Below are 23,694 nucleotides of genomic sequence, written 5' to 3'. Positions count from 1 at the left end.
GCTTCGCCTCACAGCTAGAAGGTCCTGGGTTCGATTCCCGCCGGGGGACGCTGTGGGTGCTGGGGGCGTGTTTCTCCCTCCGCGTCATCAGCGCCCACACCCTAGGTGGGGTCGGCGATAGGGCCTTTCTGTGTGGAGTTTGCATGTTCTCCCCGTGTCTCCTAGGGTTGATACCCTCACAAAAACATGCAGTAATCCTGGTCTCAATAATGCCTCCCCCTGGCCAGCCGGGGCGCTTGATGGAGGGGAAAGGAACTGGTTGGAATAACGTGTTCCTTCCATGCGCTACGTCCATCCCGGGGAAATCCCCCCTGTCAGGTGAAAAGAAACAACTTGGACTACTCATGCATTGAAGGAAGCATGAGGTCAGTCCGTTGTCTCCCCAGACGCGGCAGAGGGAGAGCAGAGCCCAGGATTACATAGGCAATTGGCACTGGGTGAAAAATGGGTTGCAAATCGTGGGATAAAAATTATATAAAAAAGAGAAAAGAAATACATGTTTGTAGTAGTAGGACTGCAACAGTTAAAGGAGTAGTTCACCCCCAAAATGACTTTTGTTCTAGTGATTACTCACGCCATGGAGAGTTCGATAATATTTTTTTGTATTTGTCGCATTCCTAAGACAAAAATTATATTATAGTAGATTTACCCCCATTGATTGTGGATGGGTACCCAAATGCATTTGGGACCCCATCCGGAATGAATGGGGGTACATTTATTGTCTTTGGAATGTGACAAAAAACCCAAAATATAATTGAACTCAAGTCTCCATGGCGTGAGTAATCAATAGAAAAAAAGTCTCGACTATTGTCCGTCCGTCTGCCCGTCCATCCGTTCATCCATTTTATTCCACTTATTCAGAGTCGGTGTGGAGGTAGCAGTTCCAACAGCGGTTAACACAACTACTGCCTCTTAATCTGAAGGTTTGCTTGGTGCCTCGGTGCCACGCCGTTTCCTCCATAGGCCGCCGCTATTATTTTGAAGGGCCGGAAAGGGGTTGTTTTTGTTTTTTTGGATTATCACTTGACGGCAACGATTACGTCATCTATTCACATGACAGTGTGAGCCCAGAAGAGAACATGGCTGCGCCCAGCTTTTGTTGGAGAGTGGAGACCATCCTTTGTATAAGAACTAGACCTTACCCGTTCGAAGATATGTGCTCCAAAATATGTCAAACGCACCCGGTGAAAGTGTGTGAGAGAGAGAGAGAGAGAGAGAGAGAGAAACATTCCTAACTGTGAGAGAAAGGGGTGTGTGTGTGTGTGTGGGGCTACAGATCCCATGGCCTGGAGGAACGGACCGTAACCCTGGCAACAGACAGCAGAGTTCAACAGAAGTGGTTAAGAAAACGCTAAAAAACTGCTTTAATTTGGGAGAAATGAAATTCGGGCTCCGTCAGTGTTGGTATAATGCTAATGGCCAATACCATGTGAACTTTGGGATCAGTTGCTGAAGCGAGTGAATAGATAAACGTAGATAAGCGTGAGCGTTAGAGTGTTATAGCGTGAGTGAGTTGAGCGTTAGAGCGTTAGAGCGTGAGTGAGTTTGGAAAATTATATGTTTGATGTCCCTTTTGGAGAAAATGAAGTCTCTTTATGGGCCTCTCAATGGATTTACTATGGAGGACGTTAACTTCGCGTGCACGCCCGACGTGCGTTGTAAACAAATCGCGGACATTACCGATGCGGGCGGGACCGGAGCGACGTACAGTAAGTAATAATATCTTTACTGTATATACAGTAAGATTGACAGTCCTCGCCATCAACGGCGCCATGGTATTAACCCTTTCACTGACGGTGAGCGTCGTCAAGGGCAGCAGAACAGTTAATTCTATTCATCGAAAAAGTAAACGCTAGAAAATAATCGATGGTTGCAGCCTTAATATGTAGGTGTAAACCACTGCAACACTTGAAGGAACTGCCCCATGGTAATTGGGTTTCTCAACCGTTTTTTTGTGTTTTTTTCTGTTCAAATGAGAGATTGAAACTCTTTTGCCGAATAATTTCTTACGCAATGAGTATTGACTCACATCACATGACTCTAATTGAAGATGGCTGATGTGATATTCTATAATGGGGAGCGCCGAGTCCGCCGAGCCAATTCAAGCATGTCTGTAACTTACTGTCGTTCATCATGATTCATCATGACTGGTGTTTCCTGACAGCCTGATTGAAAGAAACGTCTCACATCCTCTGCTTCAACTGAGCCTGCACGATGGGCATCAAGGCATTCCGTGAGCGTAAAATAATAATTAATCTATCTAACGATCAAATGTGTCTCACCTGACTGGAGATAATAGTGCCACCTAGTGCTTATCTCATGAGCCATATCCTAATATCACATTAAGAGTAGTGTTTGGGGGGACACGGTGGTGGAGTCGGTAGCGCTGTCGCCCAACCGGGTTAACTCCCCCCTGTCGGGTGAAAAGAAGCAGCTTGAACTCCTCATGCATAGAAGAAAGCATGAGGTCAGTCTGTTGCTCTCCCCAGGTTGCTAGAGGGAGTGTAGCGCCCAGGATCACAATAGAGAATTGACACCGGGTGAAAGAAATGGGTTACAACAATCGTGGGATAAAAATTTAGAGTATAAAAAAAGAGCAGTAGTGTTTGGAAATGTACATAACTGTACGTTTTCTTTTGTTGATTTTCAGAAAATGTGTTTCATACTGTGGTAGTTGCCATATTCTTTTAATGGAAGCCCAGTGTGTGTTTGTGGTTCATAATCATACACCATGAACAAGGTTTGAGATGCAACCTGTCCTGTCATTTGGCAACAACAACAACAACAACAACAACAACAACACAGCATGGTATTCCCTCTTGTAATGAACCATTTCCACATTTCTCCAGTTACCCAGAGTACCTTGTGTTCCCATTCCTCCACAGACGGACGGACGGAGGGACGGACCTGTTTTCTCACTAGAACGCTGACTGGTGTGGTTTTCCACTGCAGATAGTCTGCATATGTAACACCCACCTCCCCCCTATATAGTGCCTCTTTATTTCTGTTGGCGGGTCACCTTTGTACGCACACGCGCTCACGCACACACACACACACACACACACACACACACACACACACACACACACACACACACACACGCACAGTGACATTGGCGATGAGCTCAGAGCAAAGATCACTGCCGTGTTGGAAGTGAAATGAAAGTTCCTGTACTTGAAATGTGCCCACTCACAACAAGCCCACCCCCACGCACGTACAAACCCACCGACACACACACACACACACACACACACACACACACACACACACACACACACACACACACACACACACACACACACACACATTATTGATAACCATATTTATAAGGATAGCGTTGTCAACATGATAAACTAACATTAGTGTTTAATTAGTTTTCACTTAGGTTCACTCTTAAACCTGATTCATACCGAAACAATACAAGCTTGTAGATCGGCTATTTTCGGTGTGTCACACGTCACACAACCAAGTCGAAAAAAGGCCTTATTTTAAAGTGTGCCATTCTCATCATCATACAGGGTGTCGATGGATTGTCTAGTTGTCACCAGCAAAATGAACAGGGATCACACCGACCGACCGGTGCCACTGACAACCACTGACAGCATCATGTCGTGCAGGGACATGATGCTGAATAAGCACAAATACGGAAAAACTAACTAATAAGAGAAAGATGGAGTCTGCCGCTCTGCCACCTGCACTATAATATTTATTAACCCATTTAGGCCTAGGATTATTGACTGCTTTAACTATTGAAAAGATATACAAGCTCGCAGCGCGGCACTCATCTGCTATTTTTGAAAAATCATGTTTTTTCTTTGCAAGTCTTTGAATATATCTATTTAAAAGCGAACATTTGTAACTCAAATATTTGCTTCTGGGTGGTCCCTGGAACAACATATTTTGAGATGGGGGTCCGTGGCCAAATACCTGTAAATTTGAGGGTCCTTGACATGAAAAAGTTTGAGAACAACATGATTTAGGGGAAGGATTTAGAAGTCGGGTCAAAGATATTCAAAGACTTGCACGCATTTTCACGATTTTTCAAAAATAGCAGATCTACAAGCTTGCAGCGCGGCACTCGGTGCCGCGCTGTGAGCTTGTATATCTGCTATTTTTCTAAAGTTAAAGCATAAAATAACGGTTAAAGTGTTTAAAATCTAACGCGACTCGGGCGTGTTCCAGGTATTTGAGATTTAAACCCCACCAGATCGATATTTCCATCCACACAGAATAAAATTCATCAAGATAGAAGTAAGAGGCAGACCCAGTATGTACCGTATATATACTGCATGTGTCCTTGGATGGGTGCCCAGCCAGAATAGAACATGCATGAATGTTTTATTTTCATGCATCATCCGCCCCCCCCCCCCCCCCCTCAGCATGCTTGCGTGTGCGCGTGCGTGTGTTGAGAGGCCAACTGACCAATTACTCTTGTTTTTTCTCTCTCTCTAAATCTTGTGCCATTATCACACACACACACACATACAGTATCTGAGGTCCAAGCCCAGCATCATGGGGGTGCCAGAGAGGGCCTTTCACCCTCAGTTGCAAATCCTGCCCCCTCAGTTTTATTTCCGTCACTGTCGGGCAGAAACCTTGTATCTCCGAGTTTCAAATTTCTACGTTTTATCGTAAAGTAAAGCCCTGCTTTATCTTCCAAGACTATAGCACATAACTAGTGAAAATAGCAGATCTACAAGCACACAACGCCTCGCGATGCGAGGCGTTGAGTGCTTGTAGATCGGCTATTTTCACTAGTTTAAATCATTTTTAAAATGACAAATACAAAACCAACAGTATTGGACATAGAAGGTTTCCACTCGACAACAACAAAATATATATTGTTTTAATATATAAAAGTGAGATGTGCCCCATCACCATTTTCAACTGCCCCCTCAGTAATTTCATCCTGCAGCCGAGCCTGCTGAGGTCTCTGTGCTCAAATTACTGCTAGCATGGTCTGTGTGTACATCCCATCCTACGTACAATTACTGTTCAGTTTTATGTACAATTGACTGGCTGGAGGCTTGTGTAGCTGTAATGTCAATGACAGTGCAGTACAGAGTTTACTGTGGTATGTCAATGGTAGTCAATGAACATAATGTCAATGGACAATGGTTGTTACAAGCTGTGCTACTGTCACAGTACATGGCTCTAGGCAGCAATGTCACTGCATACTAGGGCTTCAACTAACGCTTGTCATCTTAGCGATTATTCTATCGATCACTCTTTTGATTAATTCGAATAATCAAGAAGCGTGTGCGCGTGTTATTTTTTATGAATAATCTATTTTAAGTTATCTACGTATCAGGGAAATCAATGTGAAAAACATACTTGTTATTTCATAACTGACTAAATCATAAGCCCTATTTTGTGCTCGCAGCACAGAAATGTTTTCAGTACTTTTCTAATCTTTTTAAATTGAATATCATCAGTAGGGCATGCCTCCTCCTTGCTTGGCAAACGTGCGCCAGCCGAGCACACCTTCCTTCCAACAACGTTATAGTTCCAACAACACGTGTTCCTTCGCCGCAGGTACTTCCTGATCTGTGTCAACTACTTCTTCTACGGAGAGACGGTTGCAGATTACTTCGGGGCTCTGGTCCAGAGAGAAGAGCCCCTGCAGTTCCTGGCGCGGTACCATCGCTTCATCTCTTTCGCTCTGTACCTGGCAGGTAGGTTCACGAGTAACACTGTACCTGGCAGCAGAGACGTGCAGTGAATGTTAGAGAGGCAGGGGGCTGACATTTCTAAAACGGCCTTTTGGTGAAAATATTGAAAATATTTTCGGAGCTTGATCCCACCTAAACTAAGCATAAATGAATACTGGATATGTGACGTAACAGCATGGATTTCTACACACAGAGAGGGCAATTCCTTCAACATAAGATGCAGCATTCAAGTTAACCCATTTAGGCCTAGGATTATTGACTGCTTTAACTAGTGAAAAATAGCAGATATGCAAGCTCACAGCGCCACGCTGCGAGCTTGTAGATCTGCTATTTTTGAAAAATCATGATTTTTTCTTTGCAAGTCTTTGAATATATCTATTTAAAAGCGAACATTTGTAACTCAAATATTTGCTTCTGGGGGGTCCCTGGAACAACATATTTTGAGATGGGGGTCCGTGGCTAAATACCTGTAATTTTGGGGGTCCTTGATCTTGAAAAAGTTTGAGAACCACTGATTTAGAGGAAGGATTTAGTAGTCGGGTCAAAGATTGGGTCAAAGATATTCAAAGACTTGCACACATTTTCACGATAGCTTTTCAAAAATAGCAGATCTACAAGCTCGCAGCGCGGCACTCGGTGCCGCGCTGTGAGCTTGTATATCTGCTATTTTTCTAAAGTTAAAGCATAAAATAATGGTTAAAGTGGTTCAAATCTAACGCGACTCGGGCGCGTTCCAGGTATCTGATAGTTAAGGAGAGTTTGGACAGGGCACTTCTCTTGAATGCTGCCTTCAGGTATGGCATGGAAAGGGGGGCATTTGCATTTCTTTCACCATAGTGAAACTGCATTCATGGTCAGGAGAGGGCACTTTTTACAGACGGATAAAAGGGCAGGGGCTCAAGCCCCCATTAAAGTGTGCACGTGTTGGCAACAGCGAGCGGTGGTCGGCCGTATTTCTCGGAAGTGCGTTATTTGTCAATGGGACTGGGCAACTACTGGCGATAGCAGGCAATGAGGCTAAGGTGGAAAAGTGGGTGGAGGAACATCGCCCAAAAACATGAAAATTGTTTATCTTTTGGGTGACATCGGCGGTGATAGCCAATCAAATTCACGTGTTGCTTTGTTTACCCAATGGAGGACGTAAGGTAATGATGTCAGAACGTTCACAAGGAGATTTTCATCTCCCAGAGTTGCCAGCTGTTGCCCGTTGTTAAAACGTAGGGTAACACTGTACTGGCAGGTAGCTTCACACACCCAGAGTAACAACACAACAGATACATAAGGCATATATGCCCTTTGCCCCGTGGACCACAGTCCACACCTTTGTTTGAGACTCGGGTGGGTTTTAGGCACCTTGGAAGTTAATTGTCAACCACAGCGAGCTGGTGTCGGGTTTCTACAGAAAATTCTGATTCATGTGATGGGGGTGTAGAGCAGTGTTGATTTCATCGACTAATGACACTTTTTTTTTAATGAAAACTAAATAAAAACTAAGCTCTGAGGACTAAAACTAAGACTAAATATATTGACAATTTCGTCGACAAATAAAAACTTGACTAAAATGTTAGAGAGAGACTAGTGGAGAAGAGATCCAGTAGAACTAAAAGACGTAAAGAAGTAATTTTATGTTTGGTTTGCGATCGGGTGTTGCACTCTGAAAAATTCAGACCTACAAGCTCACAATGTGTCCCGTCGCGTTGAGAGCTATATTAGATCGGCTATTTTCAGCATGCAACCAACTCATGCTGAAAAGCATTACGACACCATCAAGGCCCGACAAAATACATTGTTGTCGACAAAATCTACTGTACATTTAGTCGATTAAAAGCTTATATTTAGTCGACTAAAACTAAATCATTTCAGATGACTAAAATATGACTATTACACTAAATTACATTTTATTCAAAAGACTATGACTAAAGATAAATCAAAGATTTCTGTCAAAATCAACACTGATGTAAAGGTTAAAAATGTTTCTTGCTGCATCAGTCTTGGAGCTGACCCTGTGCCAGCCTGCTAAGTGCCAGGCCACTGTGAACAGCCAGTGTTCTGGCTCTCTTCTGCCCTGTCTGGGATAATGACTCCCAAAAGAGCCTCCATGACAAACCTGACACCCTAAAGTGGCCATGATTCAACGGTTTGCCGTTCGCTGTCCTGCCAAACACCGCTGTCTCACTAAATCTATTTGAGAGTCTTTAAAATCGCTCAGTTTTAGAGTTTCAACCTGGAATTTCTTCAATTTAGGGGCAAGCCTACTTAGCTTTTGGTGTTGTACTTTTTTTTGGGGGGGGGGGGGGAGAAGGCCAAATGAGGAAATGACAGGTCAGCAAAGCCATCAAATCAACCACATGAATAATAATAATACTTTTTAGGACTACTAGTCCATGGTAAATCCTAAACCCCTAAACTCCGTTGCCTTTTTTACTATTTTGAAATACATTTTTAAATAGTTCAAATAGTTGATCTACAAGCTCATAACGTGTCGATGTAGATCGGCTATTTGAAGTATTTTAAAATGTTTTTCAAAATAGTAAAAAAAAGGCAAAGAAGTTTAGGGTTTAGCATGGACGAAAATAGGGCCCTTATATTCAGAATTTCTCCAGATTCTTTGGGCTACTCACTTTTCCTATGCTATTAAAGCCTGATAACAATTAAAACTTCCTGTTAAAATGTACCAGAATAAAGGAAATTACATCTACTGTGTTAAAACATTCTTCAGTCAAAAGTTCAGCCCTGGACTAATCTCAATCACTGGACTCGTTTGAAGATGGGGGTGGGGAGTCAGGGGGGCTTGAGAATTGAATGTGGGACATCAAGGCAACTGTGGCATAAGTGTGTATAATTCTCTGAAAAGTATAAGGCCACTCTAAGGGGGAAAACTCCTGCCCTGCTTTCAACCCATACCAACGTATTCATGTCGTACTACGTGGGCATGTCACACACGCACCCACAGTCCAAATAGTACCTATATCACTTTTGTATACCAAGTTGTGTGTTTATTGTTTTTGTACCCCCTCCCCCTTTTTAATCTATGGTATTTTGCTTCAACCTCGGATCGAAAACTGACTGCATGTTATCTACTCTTTCACAGGTTTCTGCATGTTTGTACTGAGTTTAGTGAAGAAACATTACCGCCTGCAGTTTTATATGGTGTGTATCTGCAAGTAATCCATGACACGACCCCCCCTACATCCGCCTCCGCCACCCCCACACACAAATGCACACACACACACACACGCACACACACACACACACACACACACACACACACACACACCCCTCCCTAAGCACTAACTACCGCCTGCATCGTTCTGTTCTGTACTGTAGTGCTATTACTGTCCTGTGTGAAACGCTTTTGTCATGCATTGCTGTCTGCAAGGTCCAGTGTTTACCAGTATGTCACGATAGGGGTTGCAACACTTAACTCTTTTAGTGCTAAAACCGAACAATTTCGGTTCTTTTTTTCAATCCAATCCAATATTTTTTTTGCTATTTTACTTACCCTGAGCTGCTTGTAGAGACGTGGGTGGTCCTGGCTCGTCCATCGCTTTCCAACGAGCCATTCTACGTGTTCCGACGATTTATTCCATTGAAAATGGTTTAGAATAAAGTTTAGAGCCCCCCAAAAAAAACTCGATCTATGCGCGACGTATCCGAGGTGCCGAAACCGAACAATTCCGGTTTCTTTAATAAAATGAATTAAATAATCAGAGGCCTCAACGAAGCCTCCGTCTAAATTTTCATCCGGGCCGAAAACCGCGATCTCTTTCCACCGGCCCGTAATCGGGTAACGCCGCCGCATCGCGCCGCCTAATCCAGTACTTTCTCACATCTTTAGAGCCCATTTTCTCTGAACTGTATTCCTATGGAAGCGAAAAAGTTTTTTTTGCGGCTAAATAGCCTCAAATTGGGCTTCAAAAGAAAAAAAAAAGCCTATAGCCATCTGTTAACTCTCTTCATCCGGGTCATGTTCATTCCACTGTTCAACGTGAAATGAAGATCCACTGCTGCGTGGGTACCCGTATGTTACAGTGGTGGCCTACGGGGGAATGTCTGGCACTTTAGCGGCCTCTTGTGGCCCTTGGCAGTCATCGTGTTAATCAAATTGTTTGTTAAAAAAAGAAAAAAAAAAGAAATATATATATATATATATATATATATGTATATATATATATATATATATATATATATATTACAATTTTACAAAACAATTTAAATAAAATTATCTATTTCAACAGGCTTCACAACGCGAAGCATTCCCCGACACGTGAGCTTGTAGATCGTCTATTCTCACAACTTCGCTATATAAATTTATGTTGTCTTGAGCTCTTTTCGCACGGGGAGAAACACCAATACTGGGATCTGTGGGGTCACAGCAGGGGTCATCGCCATTTTTTTTGTAAAAATTAAATTTTTGCCACAGACATAGAAAATGACTCTGAGAATGACCAGAAACACATAAAGAGATATCCCTGAATGACCGTAACAGGTCTGTCTGTAACTCTGAGAGTGTACAAATGGAACCATTAACCCATTTAGAACGGGTACACATTATTGTGTATCATTATTTTATGCTTTAACTATTGAAAAATAGCAGATATACAAGCTCACAGCGCGGCGAGCTTGTAGATCTGCTATTTTTGAAAAATCGTGAAAAATCGAATTCTGACCCGATTCTACAAGTGTCTTTTGAATCCTTCTAAGATTTTTTGAAAAACCGATGTTTCTATGTCAGCAATCTGGCCAGCCATCGTCCAAGAAAAGGTCCTTCTCACTTGACCTGGAGCTCAGTTAGTCTGTTCTTGAGGGACTACTATGTCAGTGGTTCTCAAACCTTCCCCCAAACTGATATGTATTTGGCCACGGATCCGCATCTCAAAATATCTAGTTCCAGGGACCACCCAGAAGCAAAATTTGAGGTACAAATGTTCGCTTTAAAAATACATATATTCAAAGATTTGCACACATTTTCTCAACTTTTTCAAAAATAGCAGATCTACAAGCTCGCAGCGCGGCACTCGGTGCCGCGCTGTGAGCTTGTATATCTGCTATTTTTCACTGGTTAAAGCATTCAATAATTCTAGGCCTAAATGGGTTTTAATGGTGTGTAAAACTGAAAATCTCAAATATGTCACAGACGAGAGACAAGTCTGACATGTTGATGACCCCCACTGGTCACACTGATCTCATGTTGAATAGGCCCGTTTGTCCACCACGTTGTCAGGGTTGGATTTATTGGGGGGGAGAAATCCATGCATCTGGTCATTAATATTTATGGCTGGTAGGGATACAGTATGTTATTATCCCTGCCTCTTGTCATGTACAGTGTAGACTGTCTTATTTATATGTTTGATATTTATGTTCGATAATATATCACAGTTCAATAACGTAATTAGAAATGCATATTAACCAACATTAACCCTGGCAAACCTTCAGAATTTAACACATTCTGACAAAACAAAAACCAAAAAAAAAGCTACAAACCCATATCCCAACACGTTGTAAGCTTGTAGATGTGTTATTTTCACTATAGGGCAAAAACTGCCAAAATAGGACCCTGCACATCATGAACTGTCCTGCGCCCCCCCACCCTCCGCCTGTCTCTTCTTAAATTTGCAACATAATATCCCATCTGATTTCACGACATGAAACCCTAAATACTTTTAAGACCGTGACAACTGCCCCCCTGTTGCACTCTGAACCACAGAGCTCACGCTGTCATTCATTGATCCATTCATTCAGCTATTCATTCATTCATTCATTCATTCGTTCATTCATTAACACATAGAGCAGCGCGGCTGCATAGCAGTGCCATGACGCCTTGTGCTTGTGTTTGTTTTCGCAGTTTGCTTGGACTCACGTGACCCTGTTGATCGTGGTGACTCAGTCCCACCTGGTCATTCAGAACCTGTTCGAAGGCCTGATCTGGTAAGCAGCAGCCCCTGTCTCACCTACCTGTGTCTAGGGATGGGACCATATGAAAATGTCATATCACGATTATTGTGACCAAAGAAATCGCGATTTACGATGTTATCGCGATAGTCAAAATATCCCTCAACATCCATTATCCTGGGGTGGAACATTTGCCCAAAAATAGCAGATCTACAAGCTCACAAAGCGCCGCGTTGCGACGCGTTGTGAGCTTGTAGATCAGCTATTTGTTGGCAAAGAGATTTGGTAGAGAGTGAAAAAAGACTGTATCAAGTACGTATATTATAAGTACATTTTACCAATATAGGGTTTAAATGGTACCAGATATGCAGCTCGGCAAATAAAAGGTGAATTGATCCCAGTGCATGCCGGAAGACGATTTCACGATAAATTAAATCTCTACGATACGATTATCCTGAGTGTTTTTTATTCAATAAACTATAATATGGCTTATTGTCCCATCCCTCCTACCTGTATCTCACCTACCTCTGCAAGCCACGCCTAGACCACCCTGGCCACAATATGACTTCTGGTTGGTTCTAGCGGAAGTGGCGGAAGTGTTTAACAGAAGTTACGTCATGCGTTGTAGTCTTCCGTGGAAATTCTCACGGCGGAAGTTGAACAGTCTCTGCTTGATATTGTCACCAGGCTTTTCTCTTCGCAGATGAGTAAGCCTGGCTACGCGAGGCTACGCCTAGACTCGGTTAGGGTTATGATTGATATAGGCCTGGAAATGGGGTAAAATAATTTGGGAAAGGTTTTGAAAATGTATTGTTAAGAATGTAGGTGAACCTTGGATTTGAATAACTTCTTCCACCAAGACACATTGTTCTCATTTCACATGCATCATTTGAATAAACTCCTGTGTACCCGGTGACATTAACGATGTGCTAATTCATTCCAGGTTCATCGTCCCCGTCTCCATAGTGATCAGTAACGACATCTTTGCCTACCTGTTCGGCTTCTTCTTCGGAAGGACTCCGCTGATCAAGGTGGGTCAAAGCTCTGGCTCTCCAGAGCAGTGTTTTGTTTTTTTTTCACTCAAAAGTAAACAACCCAACATAAAGTTTAAGTGTATAGAGCAGGGGTTTTCAAACTTTTATGACTCAGGGCACCCCTGTAAAGTAAATAACTTTTTCATCCATGGCAACCCCTGAATTACACTGTTAATATTTTGAATCTTACATCATATTGGAGAAATATCCGTTTCATCAGAACTGACTGAAAATAAAGTTATACTTGATGTTTAACCACTTGAGCCCCAGCATGCCTATTCGGGGTGGGAAGGTTCACTAAAAATAGCCGAACTACAAGCTCACAGTCACAACGCGTCACAACGCGTTGTGACGCGTTGTGAGGCGTTGTGAGCTTGTAGATCTGCTATTTTTGGTGAAGAGAGTTGTCGTAGATGGAAAAAGAACTCATCAAGTACAATGCAAATCAGGTCTGTCTTACTAAGCATAGTGAAGTGATAGTGGTATTGATGAATTCCAAATATTATCAAATTATCTCGTGGCACCCCTGGACTGGCATCACGGCACCCCAGGGTGCCTCGTCACCCACTTTGAAAACCACTGGTATAGAGGGTATTTGCATTCTGCACTAAAGTGACAATTTGTGATGTTTTGTTTGTTGTGTCCACCCTCCAGCTGTCTCCCAAGAAGACCTGGGAGGGCTTCATCGGGGGCTTCTTAGGCACGGTGGTCTTTGGCTTCTTGGTGAGTGAGACTCCTTCACACTGAGTGCTGCATGTTCACCCCCACACACTGTACATTCTGTAGGTGAGACTCATTCACACTGGGGGTGGGCGATCTGGTGATAAATATCGTTGAGACGATACAATGTCTCAAACGATAGGCCTTTTCAGAGATCGTATATACTGTGATACAATGAAGGAGCCATATCAATCGTATCATCGTTGGATAAGATTTTGTCCATAATTCTATGCTGTATTGGTGTGGTATCATAGGAGAGATAACAGGCAAACGTTGATCAAAAATAACAATTCTTTAAGTAATGTAGATGTTTAACAATAATGTAACTCTTGAGAGAGCAACATTGGTTTCATTTTACACTCTCAAGTGTTAAAGATCTACACAAGGGTCCATTTGGTTACCAACTCTCCATCATTTAGCTGGGGACCACCTGGGACCCCCTCAAGGACAGACCACTGGTCGCCCCCGGACCCCTGGTTGAGAACCACTGACTTACATAGTCGAATCCTCAGTGTTAATATAAGAGTATGCAATCAGAACCTGTAATAAGGGTCTATTTCTACACTCTCAGACTCAGAGTTACAGACAGGTAAGGATCTGTTTGGTTCCAAATATGCTCTGAGTTAAATAAACACTGAGAATTGTATTGTGCAGCCTTACTTAGAAGGCTATAGATTTGTTTCCTGAACATTGCCAGCGATGTTAGAAGCTAAACCTTCTGTTCCATCCGATTCTGTGAATTTTGTTACCTTCAATCAAATCCCTTTCTTTCTTTTGTGGCGCAATCGTCTGAGAACAGGAGCGGAGAGATATTTCAATGAGAACCCCTGTGCAGTGTTAAACACTATATCCAAACAGAAAATAATTGATCACACAGAATCAGAGGCGACAGAAAGTTGGCAACAGGGACCCAAAAAAGAATCAATACCTTAAGACAGTGGTTCTCAACCTTTTCAGGCCACGACCCCCAAAATAATCATATTTTAACTGGGGACACCCCACCCTGACGAGAACTAAGAGTTGAGGCATTACATTTTGTATAACACGGTTCTATTGTGGAAATCTACATGCTCACAACGCCTCGCAACAATTTGTGTTTCCCAGCTGGCCACGCTGATGGGTCAGTTCCAGTACTTCACGTGTCCGGTGGGCTACGACAGCGAGACCAACAGGTTCACGGTGGAGTGTGAGCCCCCCGACATCTTCGTCGTGCAGGAGTACACGCTCCCAGCCGTCATCCACAACACCCTGGGCTGGGTAAGAGAGAGACACACAGACATACAGCCACTTAGCATGTAGCATCTAGCATAGCAACACACGCCCTGTCAAATTAATCCAGGCAGTTTCTTCCAGATGGTAGATTGTTTGGAAACCCAGGTGAACAGGGAGATGAAGAGCTGTTAGCTATGCTATAATGTTAACACATTTGTAGCTATCAATTAAATCTCTTTGAAGGACCAAGATGCCATGGTCTCCATAGACTTCCATGTAATTCATAGTGCACGGATCATGCACTCCCATGCCTAGATCATGCACCATGTGTGTGCACGCTGTTCACAGCTTTCAAACAAAAGAAATCCGCTTGGAAATCCGTTCAGGCATTCATGAGATATCAGCCATTCTAAAACGGCTAGTTCCATTCCTTGATTCTGATTGGCTGGTTGCTGTGGTATATGAGACTATAACCCACACCTTGAATCAGTTTATATCAAACCCAGGTGCGTTATTTATTTCCACAGTGCACCAATTATCTGCACCTGTGTTGTTTCTGCAGCCTGGCCGGGAAATACTTTCTTGCAGAGCAGACCTTATTGTGTATTATTAGTGAAATAGAACAGTTTTAATTGGTACATGTCTATGATTTTCATGTTGCAATATTGTGACCGTTTTAGAAAAGCAATAAGCCACGCGAGGCTTGTGGGTACCGGGGTAGTATACACCGGCTGAGAGGGTCGGAAACACTCGGCTGCGCCTCGTGTTTCCCAACGCCTCTCAGCCGGTGTATACTACCCCAGTAACCACTCGCCTCTTGTGACTTATTGCTTTATTCTAAAACGGCTAGTTCCATTCCTTGATTTTGATTGGCTGGTTGCCATGGTATACCTGAGAGTGTAACCCACACCTTGAATCAGTTTATATCAAAGCCAGGTGCGTTATTTCTTTCCACTGTGCCGTGAGGCTGAACTAGAGAAGCGAGCGTTTGATTTCCTCTCAAATCCTGCCGTGCGGGTGCTTCTAAGCACCGCCCACATGCATAGGACAGTGACTGAATGGCTCCGGGCGGGGCTTGTAAAGGCAACAAGCGCCCTCTATTCTCCAGGCACCACTCGGCTGTTTAGCTTAGGTTGCTATGCTAGCGTTTTTGATGTTTTGTTCACCCACATAGCAGCTAAATCTGGATGAAAATAAACATGTGTATGGATCGAATATGGTTCTTAACATGAGACTGATCTAACACAAGTGTTGTTTCCCTATTTTTTTGGCAAAAAGAATGACGTGACTTTGTAAACACACACTGCCTTCCGTAAGTTCCATTCCTGGATGTGACTGGTAAACGCAAGGAAATGTCTCTTCCTGGTGGCGGAGAAGTGTACTTTTTTCTTTAAATAATGCAATGCTATGATTTTCATGTTGCAATTATTGTGGCTGCGCCTCGTGTTTCCCAACGCCTCTCAGCCGGTGTATACTCCCCCGGTAACCACTCGCCTCTTGTGGCTTATTGCTTTATTATGTTTTTACATTATGTAAACAAACATGGCTGCCATGTTTGAAAGATGGGGTTTGTTATGGGGGTTAAACATGCAATTTCGCGATCGCGATCATGCCTACATTTTTGGAGGTCCAAAAAACATTTTTGAAAAAAGAAATTTTTGAAAATGAATAAATAATAATAAATCTTCAAAAACGGCCCAAACTCGGGGTTGGCACAGGTAAGGTACCTATACAAACTCGGGGTTGGATGTGTTAACCACTGATGTCATGAACATAATTGGATGGATATCTGAGGACTTATTTGCTATCAATGCAACATTCAGGGAATGGCATTGCGTGGCGCTATCATGGTAAATGGACTGCATTTATATAGCGCTTTTCTCCAAAGCACTTTTCAATGTACTTCACATTCACACACACCGATGGAGGAGGAAACCATGCAAGGCACCAACCTGCTCACCGGGAGCAGTTAGGTGTTCAGTGTCTTGCTCAAGGACACTTTGACACATAGCCAGGAGGAGGAGCCGGGAATCGAACCTGGAATCTTTGGATTCCAAGACGGCCGCGCCGCTCTACCTCCTGAGCCACTGCCACTGCAGCCTATCATATCATATAATATACACTTTAATGATTGATTATGGAGTATATTGTTCTCTTGCATTCTTTCACAGTGTTCACTCTGGAACTGTCTCTCTGCTAAAGAAATATCAAATATGCTGTACTGTAACGATGTTAACACTGTAACAATCTGGGAACCCAGATCAAAGAAAGGGCGACGCCCACTAGGTCTGTCTCTCAGAAGCGTAGCGACTCTGAGGCTGTCTCGAGAGATTAACACTGTAACAACACATGTTGAAATGAGTAATAATTTCGTTGCATGTGTGTTTTGTCTGGTGTCCTGTGCAGAAGACGGTCAACCTGTTCCCCTTCCAGATCCACAGCATATTCCTGTCGTCGTTCGCCTCTCTCATCGGCCCGTTTGGCGGCTTCTTCGCTAGCGGCTTCAAGCGAGCCTTTAAAATCAAAGTCAGTACAGCTTACAGTCAAAGCACACACACACACACGCACGCACACACACACACACACACACACACACACACACACACACACACACACACACAGTTCATTATTTAGGCAAAAACGCCATATTTGTGGAACATTTTGGTGGGACACAGAAAAACACTGGTCCATGTGGACTGCCTGTCAAAACGGATGCGTAGCCTACCCTTGCGGGCTAAACAAAAGCACTCCAGTTTATAACATATATAATAGTGCATTTCCATGACAGTCATGCCTTCTGGCTTAAGCCTTTGACCTTGTAATCAGGCTGTGAATTCAATCAATAACGCAGTGACAACAGACTAGGAGCCATCATTTGTGGCACCTTATTCTTCTAGTTGTCCCGTCGATGCCGTTTAGTGTCTAAATCACTGATAATTTAGAAACCAGCATTTTGTTGCTGGGCTAGAGGTATTTTTCAGCATCTCTTCTGTTCAGAGACAATGACTTGTAATTATGGAAAATGGAAAACACACACACACACACACACACACACACGCACACAGGGATTGTTAAGCTGCTCTGGCCATTGTGTTGACAAGCTGTCGTGTTGTGTCCTCCCGTCAGGATTTTGCCAACACCATCCCGGGCCACGGTGGCATCATGGACCGCTTCGACTGCCAGTACCTCGTGGCCACCTTCACACACGTTTACATAGCCAGCTTCATCAGGTGAGCGCCGCTGAACATACTGTAGCAGGGGTGCAACGGAAATCCACCGTTCTGTTTCGATTCTCGCAGGCCATCGTCAGTGTTAGTGGACTAACACTGCTCTAACAATGACGAAGGCCTGCGGGCAGAAACGTGTCTGTTGGATAGACTGCTGCTGCGGATCCTAATCATTATTAAAAAAAGACTCCGGCTAAGACTTAAAGAAAGTGCAGATTGTACATTCCTTTCTATGTGTGAATCTGCACCCAATATATCCTGAACCTCCCCAGACTGTCCTTGAGTTGAGCAAACCTTATTCCCTTGAAGTGAGCTGTACTGTACACAGCAGCAATCAATCTAAAATCTTTCCTGGATTGAAGGGTATGAGAAGGTAAGCGCTCTCCAGGTTTAAACGGGTTGATCCATGGGTGTTTTCTCTCCGCCAGGGGACCCAACCCCAGTTAAGTCCTGTTTTCTCTCTCCGCCAGGGGACCCAACCCCAGTAAAGTCCTGTTTCTCTCTCCACCAGGGGACCCAATCCCAGTAAAGTCCTGTTTTCTCTCTCCACCAGGGGACCCAACCCCAGTAAAGTCCTGTTTTCTCTCTCCACCAGAGGACCCAACCCCAGTAAAGTCCTTTTTTCTCTCTCCACCAGAGGACCCAACCCCAGTAAAGTCCTTTTTTCTCTCTCCACCAGAGGACCCAACCCCAGTAAAGTCCTGTGTTTTCTCTCTCCACCAGAGGACCCAACCCCAGTAAAGTCCTGCGTTTTCTCTCTCCGCCAGGGGACCCAACCCCAGTAAAGTCCTGTGTTTTCTCTCTCCACCAGGGGACCCAACCCCAGTAAAGTCCTGCAGCAGCTGCTGGTCCTGCAGCCCGAACAGCAGCTCACCATCTTCCACACCCTGCACTCCCACCTGAGAGAGAGAGGAATGCTGCCCCCTGCTGGGGGACAGGCGCACTAACACGGTCCCAACCCACAGAGCCAAGGGGAGTGAGGAAACAAAGAGTGTGTGTAATATGATGATGATGATTGGGGGCTTTAAGGAGTTTTATTTAATTTTATTTATGTTTTGTCTTCAGTGTGTGCGTGTGTGTGTGTGCGTGCAGCACACGTGTGCTCTGATGATCCCTGGGTGATCTGTCATTCGTTTAGATTGTCCGACCAGCTCATTATTGCATCATCCTACCTACCTTCCTACCTACCTACCGCTTGACTTGGCTCTCCTTGCGCCTTACTTCGTAAAGAAAAAGCAAGGGGGAAAAAAGCATTCACACAAAGGTAATCATGTGCAGACTTTTTATTTATTTCCACCAGGACTCGCACAGAGACAACAACAACAACGCTCCACAACAAGCAAAACGCACTCTTAAAGCACACGGTTTTCTCAGACGCAGGACGGACTTTATAAGCGCAGAGTTTCTTCCCCCGTCAATGAAGCATTTATTGCACTGATTTTTGCAACAGAACAGAGGCGCTAACGAGACGCTAAAAGCCTGGACCGGCATAGCTCTGGCTATAGGGCGGTGTGGGCGCGTTGAGCTACCCGTAACGCTGAGACTGTCAGCTGTGGGTTGTTTTTGGTGGTGATGTGTGGCGGTGGAAAAAACACCCCGGCGGGATTTACAAGACTTTGCTAAGTAACACAGTGGTTCCCAACCTTTGGGGGGTTAAACCAGCGTGGTCTAGTATGAGAGTGACGACACTAGCGTTGACTCCCATTGTAAGAATGGAAAGCGGAAATGCTCTGTCTATCTCAATGCCATAGTTCCAATGTTTGGAACTATAGGCAATAGAGTCCCAGCTTGTGGCGAGATCAAAGCGTGCCACAACTCTCTCTCTCTATGAGTCTGTGTTAAACAAAACCATAATATACTTTTTTATAGGCATACTACTTTCAACTTGGCATACCTATTTTAGGCACGTCGTTATATATTGAAAGAAAAGGTCAAAAAGATTTTCTAAATGTCGCGAAACAAATTCAAAAATAGCAAGTTGTATCTGGAGGAGTAGTGTGTGTGTGTGTGTGCGTGTGCGTGTGCGTGTGCGTGTGTGTGTGTGTGCGCTCGCGCTCGCGCTTTTGATAGATGTAAAGGAAAGCAAAGGTTGGGAACCTCTGTGCTTAACGTTGCGTAGTCTCTGATTCATCCAGAATGCTCGCTCTGTCTGTTGTAAACGATCGTAACAATGTATGGTTTATCATAAATATGAAGCATGTATACTTTTATGTCCTGCTGGCCAGTCGTAGCTGAGAATGAAAAAAAAAAAGCCATGTCAACACATCTCTCTTCCACATAATAACCCTAACGCTAGCTTTTAGGTTTCAATGTTAACCTACAGTACAGTAGAGACGCACTATAAAAAAGAAAACGATGCTTGACTGTAGGCATGAATACAGTAGCTTTCACTGTTGAGCTTAAAGCAGAAACTATAGAGTAAGAGCAGTTTATGGTGCACTGTGTTTTCTCAGTTGTATTACTGTACATAAATATAATATATACATGATATTTAGCTGAACAAAGACCTAATATTACACAAAGAAGAAAAGAGAGAGAAGATAACATTTTAGGCTGTGTGTCCACCAAAGCTTTTTCTTTAGTTTGTTTTCTTTTCAACGGAAGCGCTGCATATTTACACCGTGTTGGAAACACCCAGCAGTGTGTTGTTTCCACTCGCGAATAAGGATGGACCTGTTCATTTGTGTTGATAATGAGCACCTTAACAAACCTGCTTATTGATCCAGGCTTTTACCGAGCCCACTAAAACGCGGTTTCGCGTGAGACGACATATTCTGCGTTTAAACATGACGTCATGGCCGCTATATAACAGGCTTGACAAGCCCAAAGCTTATTGATACCGGTTTCTCCATAAATGTGTTATCGAGTTTTTTAATGGGATCAGGGTTTCGAGCTCCATCCCTACTCGACGCAAACAAGTGGCAACGTTCGCGCGTGGCAACGTTCACGCGTGGCTTGCTGAGAGCTGAAATATTTTTCAACTCGAACTTGGAAGCGTTTGTAGGCGGGCGGCGCCTTTGGCGTTTTCAGCTTTGAAGAAACGCTTTGTGCTGTGGACACACTGCCTTATGTGACCTATTGTGGGGGCTGCACCTTCACCTAGCATGAACAAGCTTTAGGGATTTTGTAGCTAAAGGATGTAGACTGTTCCGTTTGCTGCTGATTTGGGGGTGGGGTGGGGGGGCAGGACTTTTTCTTGAAGATTGTTGGGGATAGAAAAGCGATTTTATGCTGTGCTCTCATGCGTCAGAGTGGTCTTATTAAAACCAACTCGCTAATGTTTGTAAAACGTTTGGAGGAAAAAAATGGTTTTAGATTCTTATTAACAATGTTAATTGATCTTAGGGGGGAGGGTGGGGGGGGGTGAAGATAATTTTGAGGATAGTTTTGCAGGTTGATGTCAAAAAACGTTACCACTGCAGTAAATTTGTTTGTGTGTATATAGTCCAATATATGTACTGTATAGAAATATTATACTATTATAGAGATTGGTTTTATTATATGTCAGCAATACTTTAAACTTTATGCAAACGATGATTTGAATCTATGATGAAGATACGGAGAGGATTTCTGTGTTAACTTGGGCTGGATTGAACTGAATTCTACAGGAAATAATGTAGCACGGTTTTGTACTGTCCCCTGCAGCACTGTTTCTAAAAGGCAGGTACAGGGACCACCAGGGGGTCCCTTAACGCGTCTGCAACCCTGAGAGTGTACAACTCTTGACATGTTGTACACTCTCAGAGATAAATGACGTACCCCAAAAGTGTACATTTGGGGTACCTGAGATAAGAAACGGTATGGAATGAAAGGGGTTGAGAATAACTGCTCTTATAATAGGCAGTACACGTGTAAGGCTGTATCCCAGCAGGCCTATGGCATTGTGTCTATGTTCATTGAATCCAGTCCCTTTTTTTTACTGTCGTTAAAGTAAGAGATCCTTCCAGAATTTAATGTTTACCAAAGCACTGTCTGATCAACACTGAAATCCTCCCGTTTATTATTTTTATTTGATCCAAAACGGCTCAATTCCACACTGAGCCTCTCCTCATCCCCATTCATTCATCCTCTCTCTCTCTCTCTCTGCAGTCTGATCTGCAGAGACAGATCCCAATGGTCTCCCCCCCCCCCCCTTCTCATGGCGTGGCCGCTTCATGGGGAAATTGGTGACCTGCCAAAATGCGCGACCGCACGTCTTGTGGACTGCATGTAACGTCAGGTTATGTCCAAGCGTAAATGGACTTTTTCTCGAACTCAACCTTGATTTGTATAGCACATTTCCAACGACCAAGGTCCACCCAAAGTGCTGCACAGGCCTAATTAAAAATACAAACGAACAACAAAAGAGAAAAGAGAATTGATAAAATAACATAACAGGAGGTATACAGTGAGGGCAAGACACAGGCAAACGGCATTTAAGGCCAGTGAGAAAAAAAGTTTTTAGTAAAGGATTAAAAACCTCCAATGCAGAGCGCATGTGCAGTGGCAAGGCGTTCTGGAGTCTGTGGCCGGCCACCGCGAAGGCTGGGGTCACCTCTTTAAGTTAAACCTATAACCTCTGTTACTGAACAAATCCACAAGGGTGGTTGGTCAGTGGTCACATATTTGGACAGGTCACCAGTTTTACTGTAACACTGCCACACTGGAGGCGAGGGGGGCAGAGATTTTGAGTGTTGGAATTTGTCTATGGAGACGAGAAGAGAACCTGGCTGGAATTAAAGAGCCAGACAGGGCGCACACACACTGCTGTCTGTGGAGTGTTTGGCTCCGTGCAATGTTGTTCTTCCATGTTCATTTTCAGGACGTTGTCATTCGTGTTTTTTCCCCCCCTATCAGATATGCACGCGATGCATATTTTGCATTAGAAATGAATGTGGCGTGGCTCTTGGGACCAGCTGTAATGTACTGTATGACCTAAGCTTTTCCCGCTGGCTAGAGAAACCTTTTGTTTCACACACTGTCTGTGTGTGTTTAAGAAAGAGTTGTCTAAAAGGATTACAGGTGCATCTAAAAAGAAAAAATGATATTGTGTGGAATAGTACAAGCATGTAAGGAATGTGTGTAGGGACACAAATACATAAAAAGAAATGTGTTTAGTATTATTCTGGTTATTGTAATGTAAGAAGATTGAGGTAGACTTTTGAGATACAGGGTTGATATGAGCTGTATGCCGTAAATATCAAGACGACGACAGGCCTGAAATATTTGTCTTTGTGTCATGAATCTAGAATAATAGTTTCACTTTTTGAATTACATTGCAAAAAAGGCTTTCCGCGATATATATATTTTTTTGGTAGATGTACCTGTATTCATATACATCAACGGGGCCACATTCACATGTGACATAACCCCATGAACCCTACCTGTAGCTTATCTATTATGGGTATCTATCATAATAGACAAGCATTCCGCGAAAATAGGGAAAAGGAGGGGACCAAGTGTAGAGCCCTGGGGGACCCCGGTCAACTATGTTTTTTTTTAGGGTTTTTAAGTTGTTAAACTTAACCAACTCTGACCAAAAAGCTATTCAGACAACACAAAACAAGAGGGACAGGCTTATGAGACTATCAAACCTGTTTTATGGTTGAGTAGTTCAAAACTAGATCTAACTTATTGTGTGGAAACTATTTTATGTGATCTAAGTTATAGCATAATATTATATACTGTCGGTACACTAGTATAGCAATGAAAGCCGATTAAAAAGGTAAAGCTGACAAGTGAATTGTCAGGATGTATGCACTGCAACGGTCGGGTCGCATGTCTTTTTAATTTAATTACCTTTTGTTTTTGTATATATTTTCTTTTGAATTTGCATTATGCAGAAATGTTTTCTAATGAGAAATCTATTGCTCTTTGAGTGGAAAGAAGATCGAACTGTAGAAATTGTATTGAGGAACAATACTGTTAATATATGGGCAATACAAAGAGTGATGTATA

At 43.3% G+C, this 23,694-nt stretch overlaps 1 protein-coding gene across 1 annotated transcript in view; it reads left to right on the top strand.

Moving 5' to 3' along the window:
- Positions 1-20,865, top strand: part of cds1 (CDP-diacylglycerol synthase (phosphatidate cytidylyltransferase) 1) — a 48,843-nt gene extending 27,978 nt beyond the window's left edge. The window contains exons 5-13 of the mRNA XM_080739314.1: positions 5,536-5,675; positions 8,764-8,822; positions 11,518-11,600; positions 12,508-12,595; positions 13,253-13,321; positions 14,423-14,575; positions 16,937-17,056; positions 17,657-17,760; positions 18,569-20,865. Coding sequence (XP_080595440.1) covers positions 5,536-5,675; positions 8,764-8,822; positions 11,518-11,600; positions 12,508-12,595; positions 13,253-13,321; positions 14,423-14,575; positions 16,937-17,056; positions 17,657-17,760; positions 18,569-18,704 — 952 coding nt within the window. The 3' untranslated portion in view covers positions 18,705-20,865. The remainder of the gene's footprint in view (positions 1-5,535; positions 5,676-8,763; positions 8,823-11,517; positions 11,601-12,507; positions 12,596-13,252; positions 13,322-14,422; positions 14,576-16,936; positions 17,057-17,656; positions 17,761-18,568) is intronic.
- Positions 20,866-23,694: the final 2,829 nt, after the last annotated feature.

Source organism: Nannobrachium achirus (genome assembly GCF_963921795.1).
Source record: "Nannobrachium achirus genome assembly, chromosome: 12".
Taxonomy (NCBI): Eukaryota; Metazoa; Chordata; class Actinopteri; order Myctophiformes; family Myctophidae; genus Nannobrachium; species Nannobrachium achirus.
The sequence above is the reverse complement of the archived record's forward strand: the minus strand, read 5'-3'. Positions and strand labels throughout refer to the sequence as shown.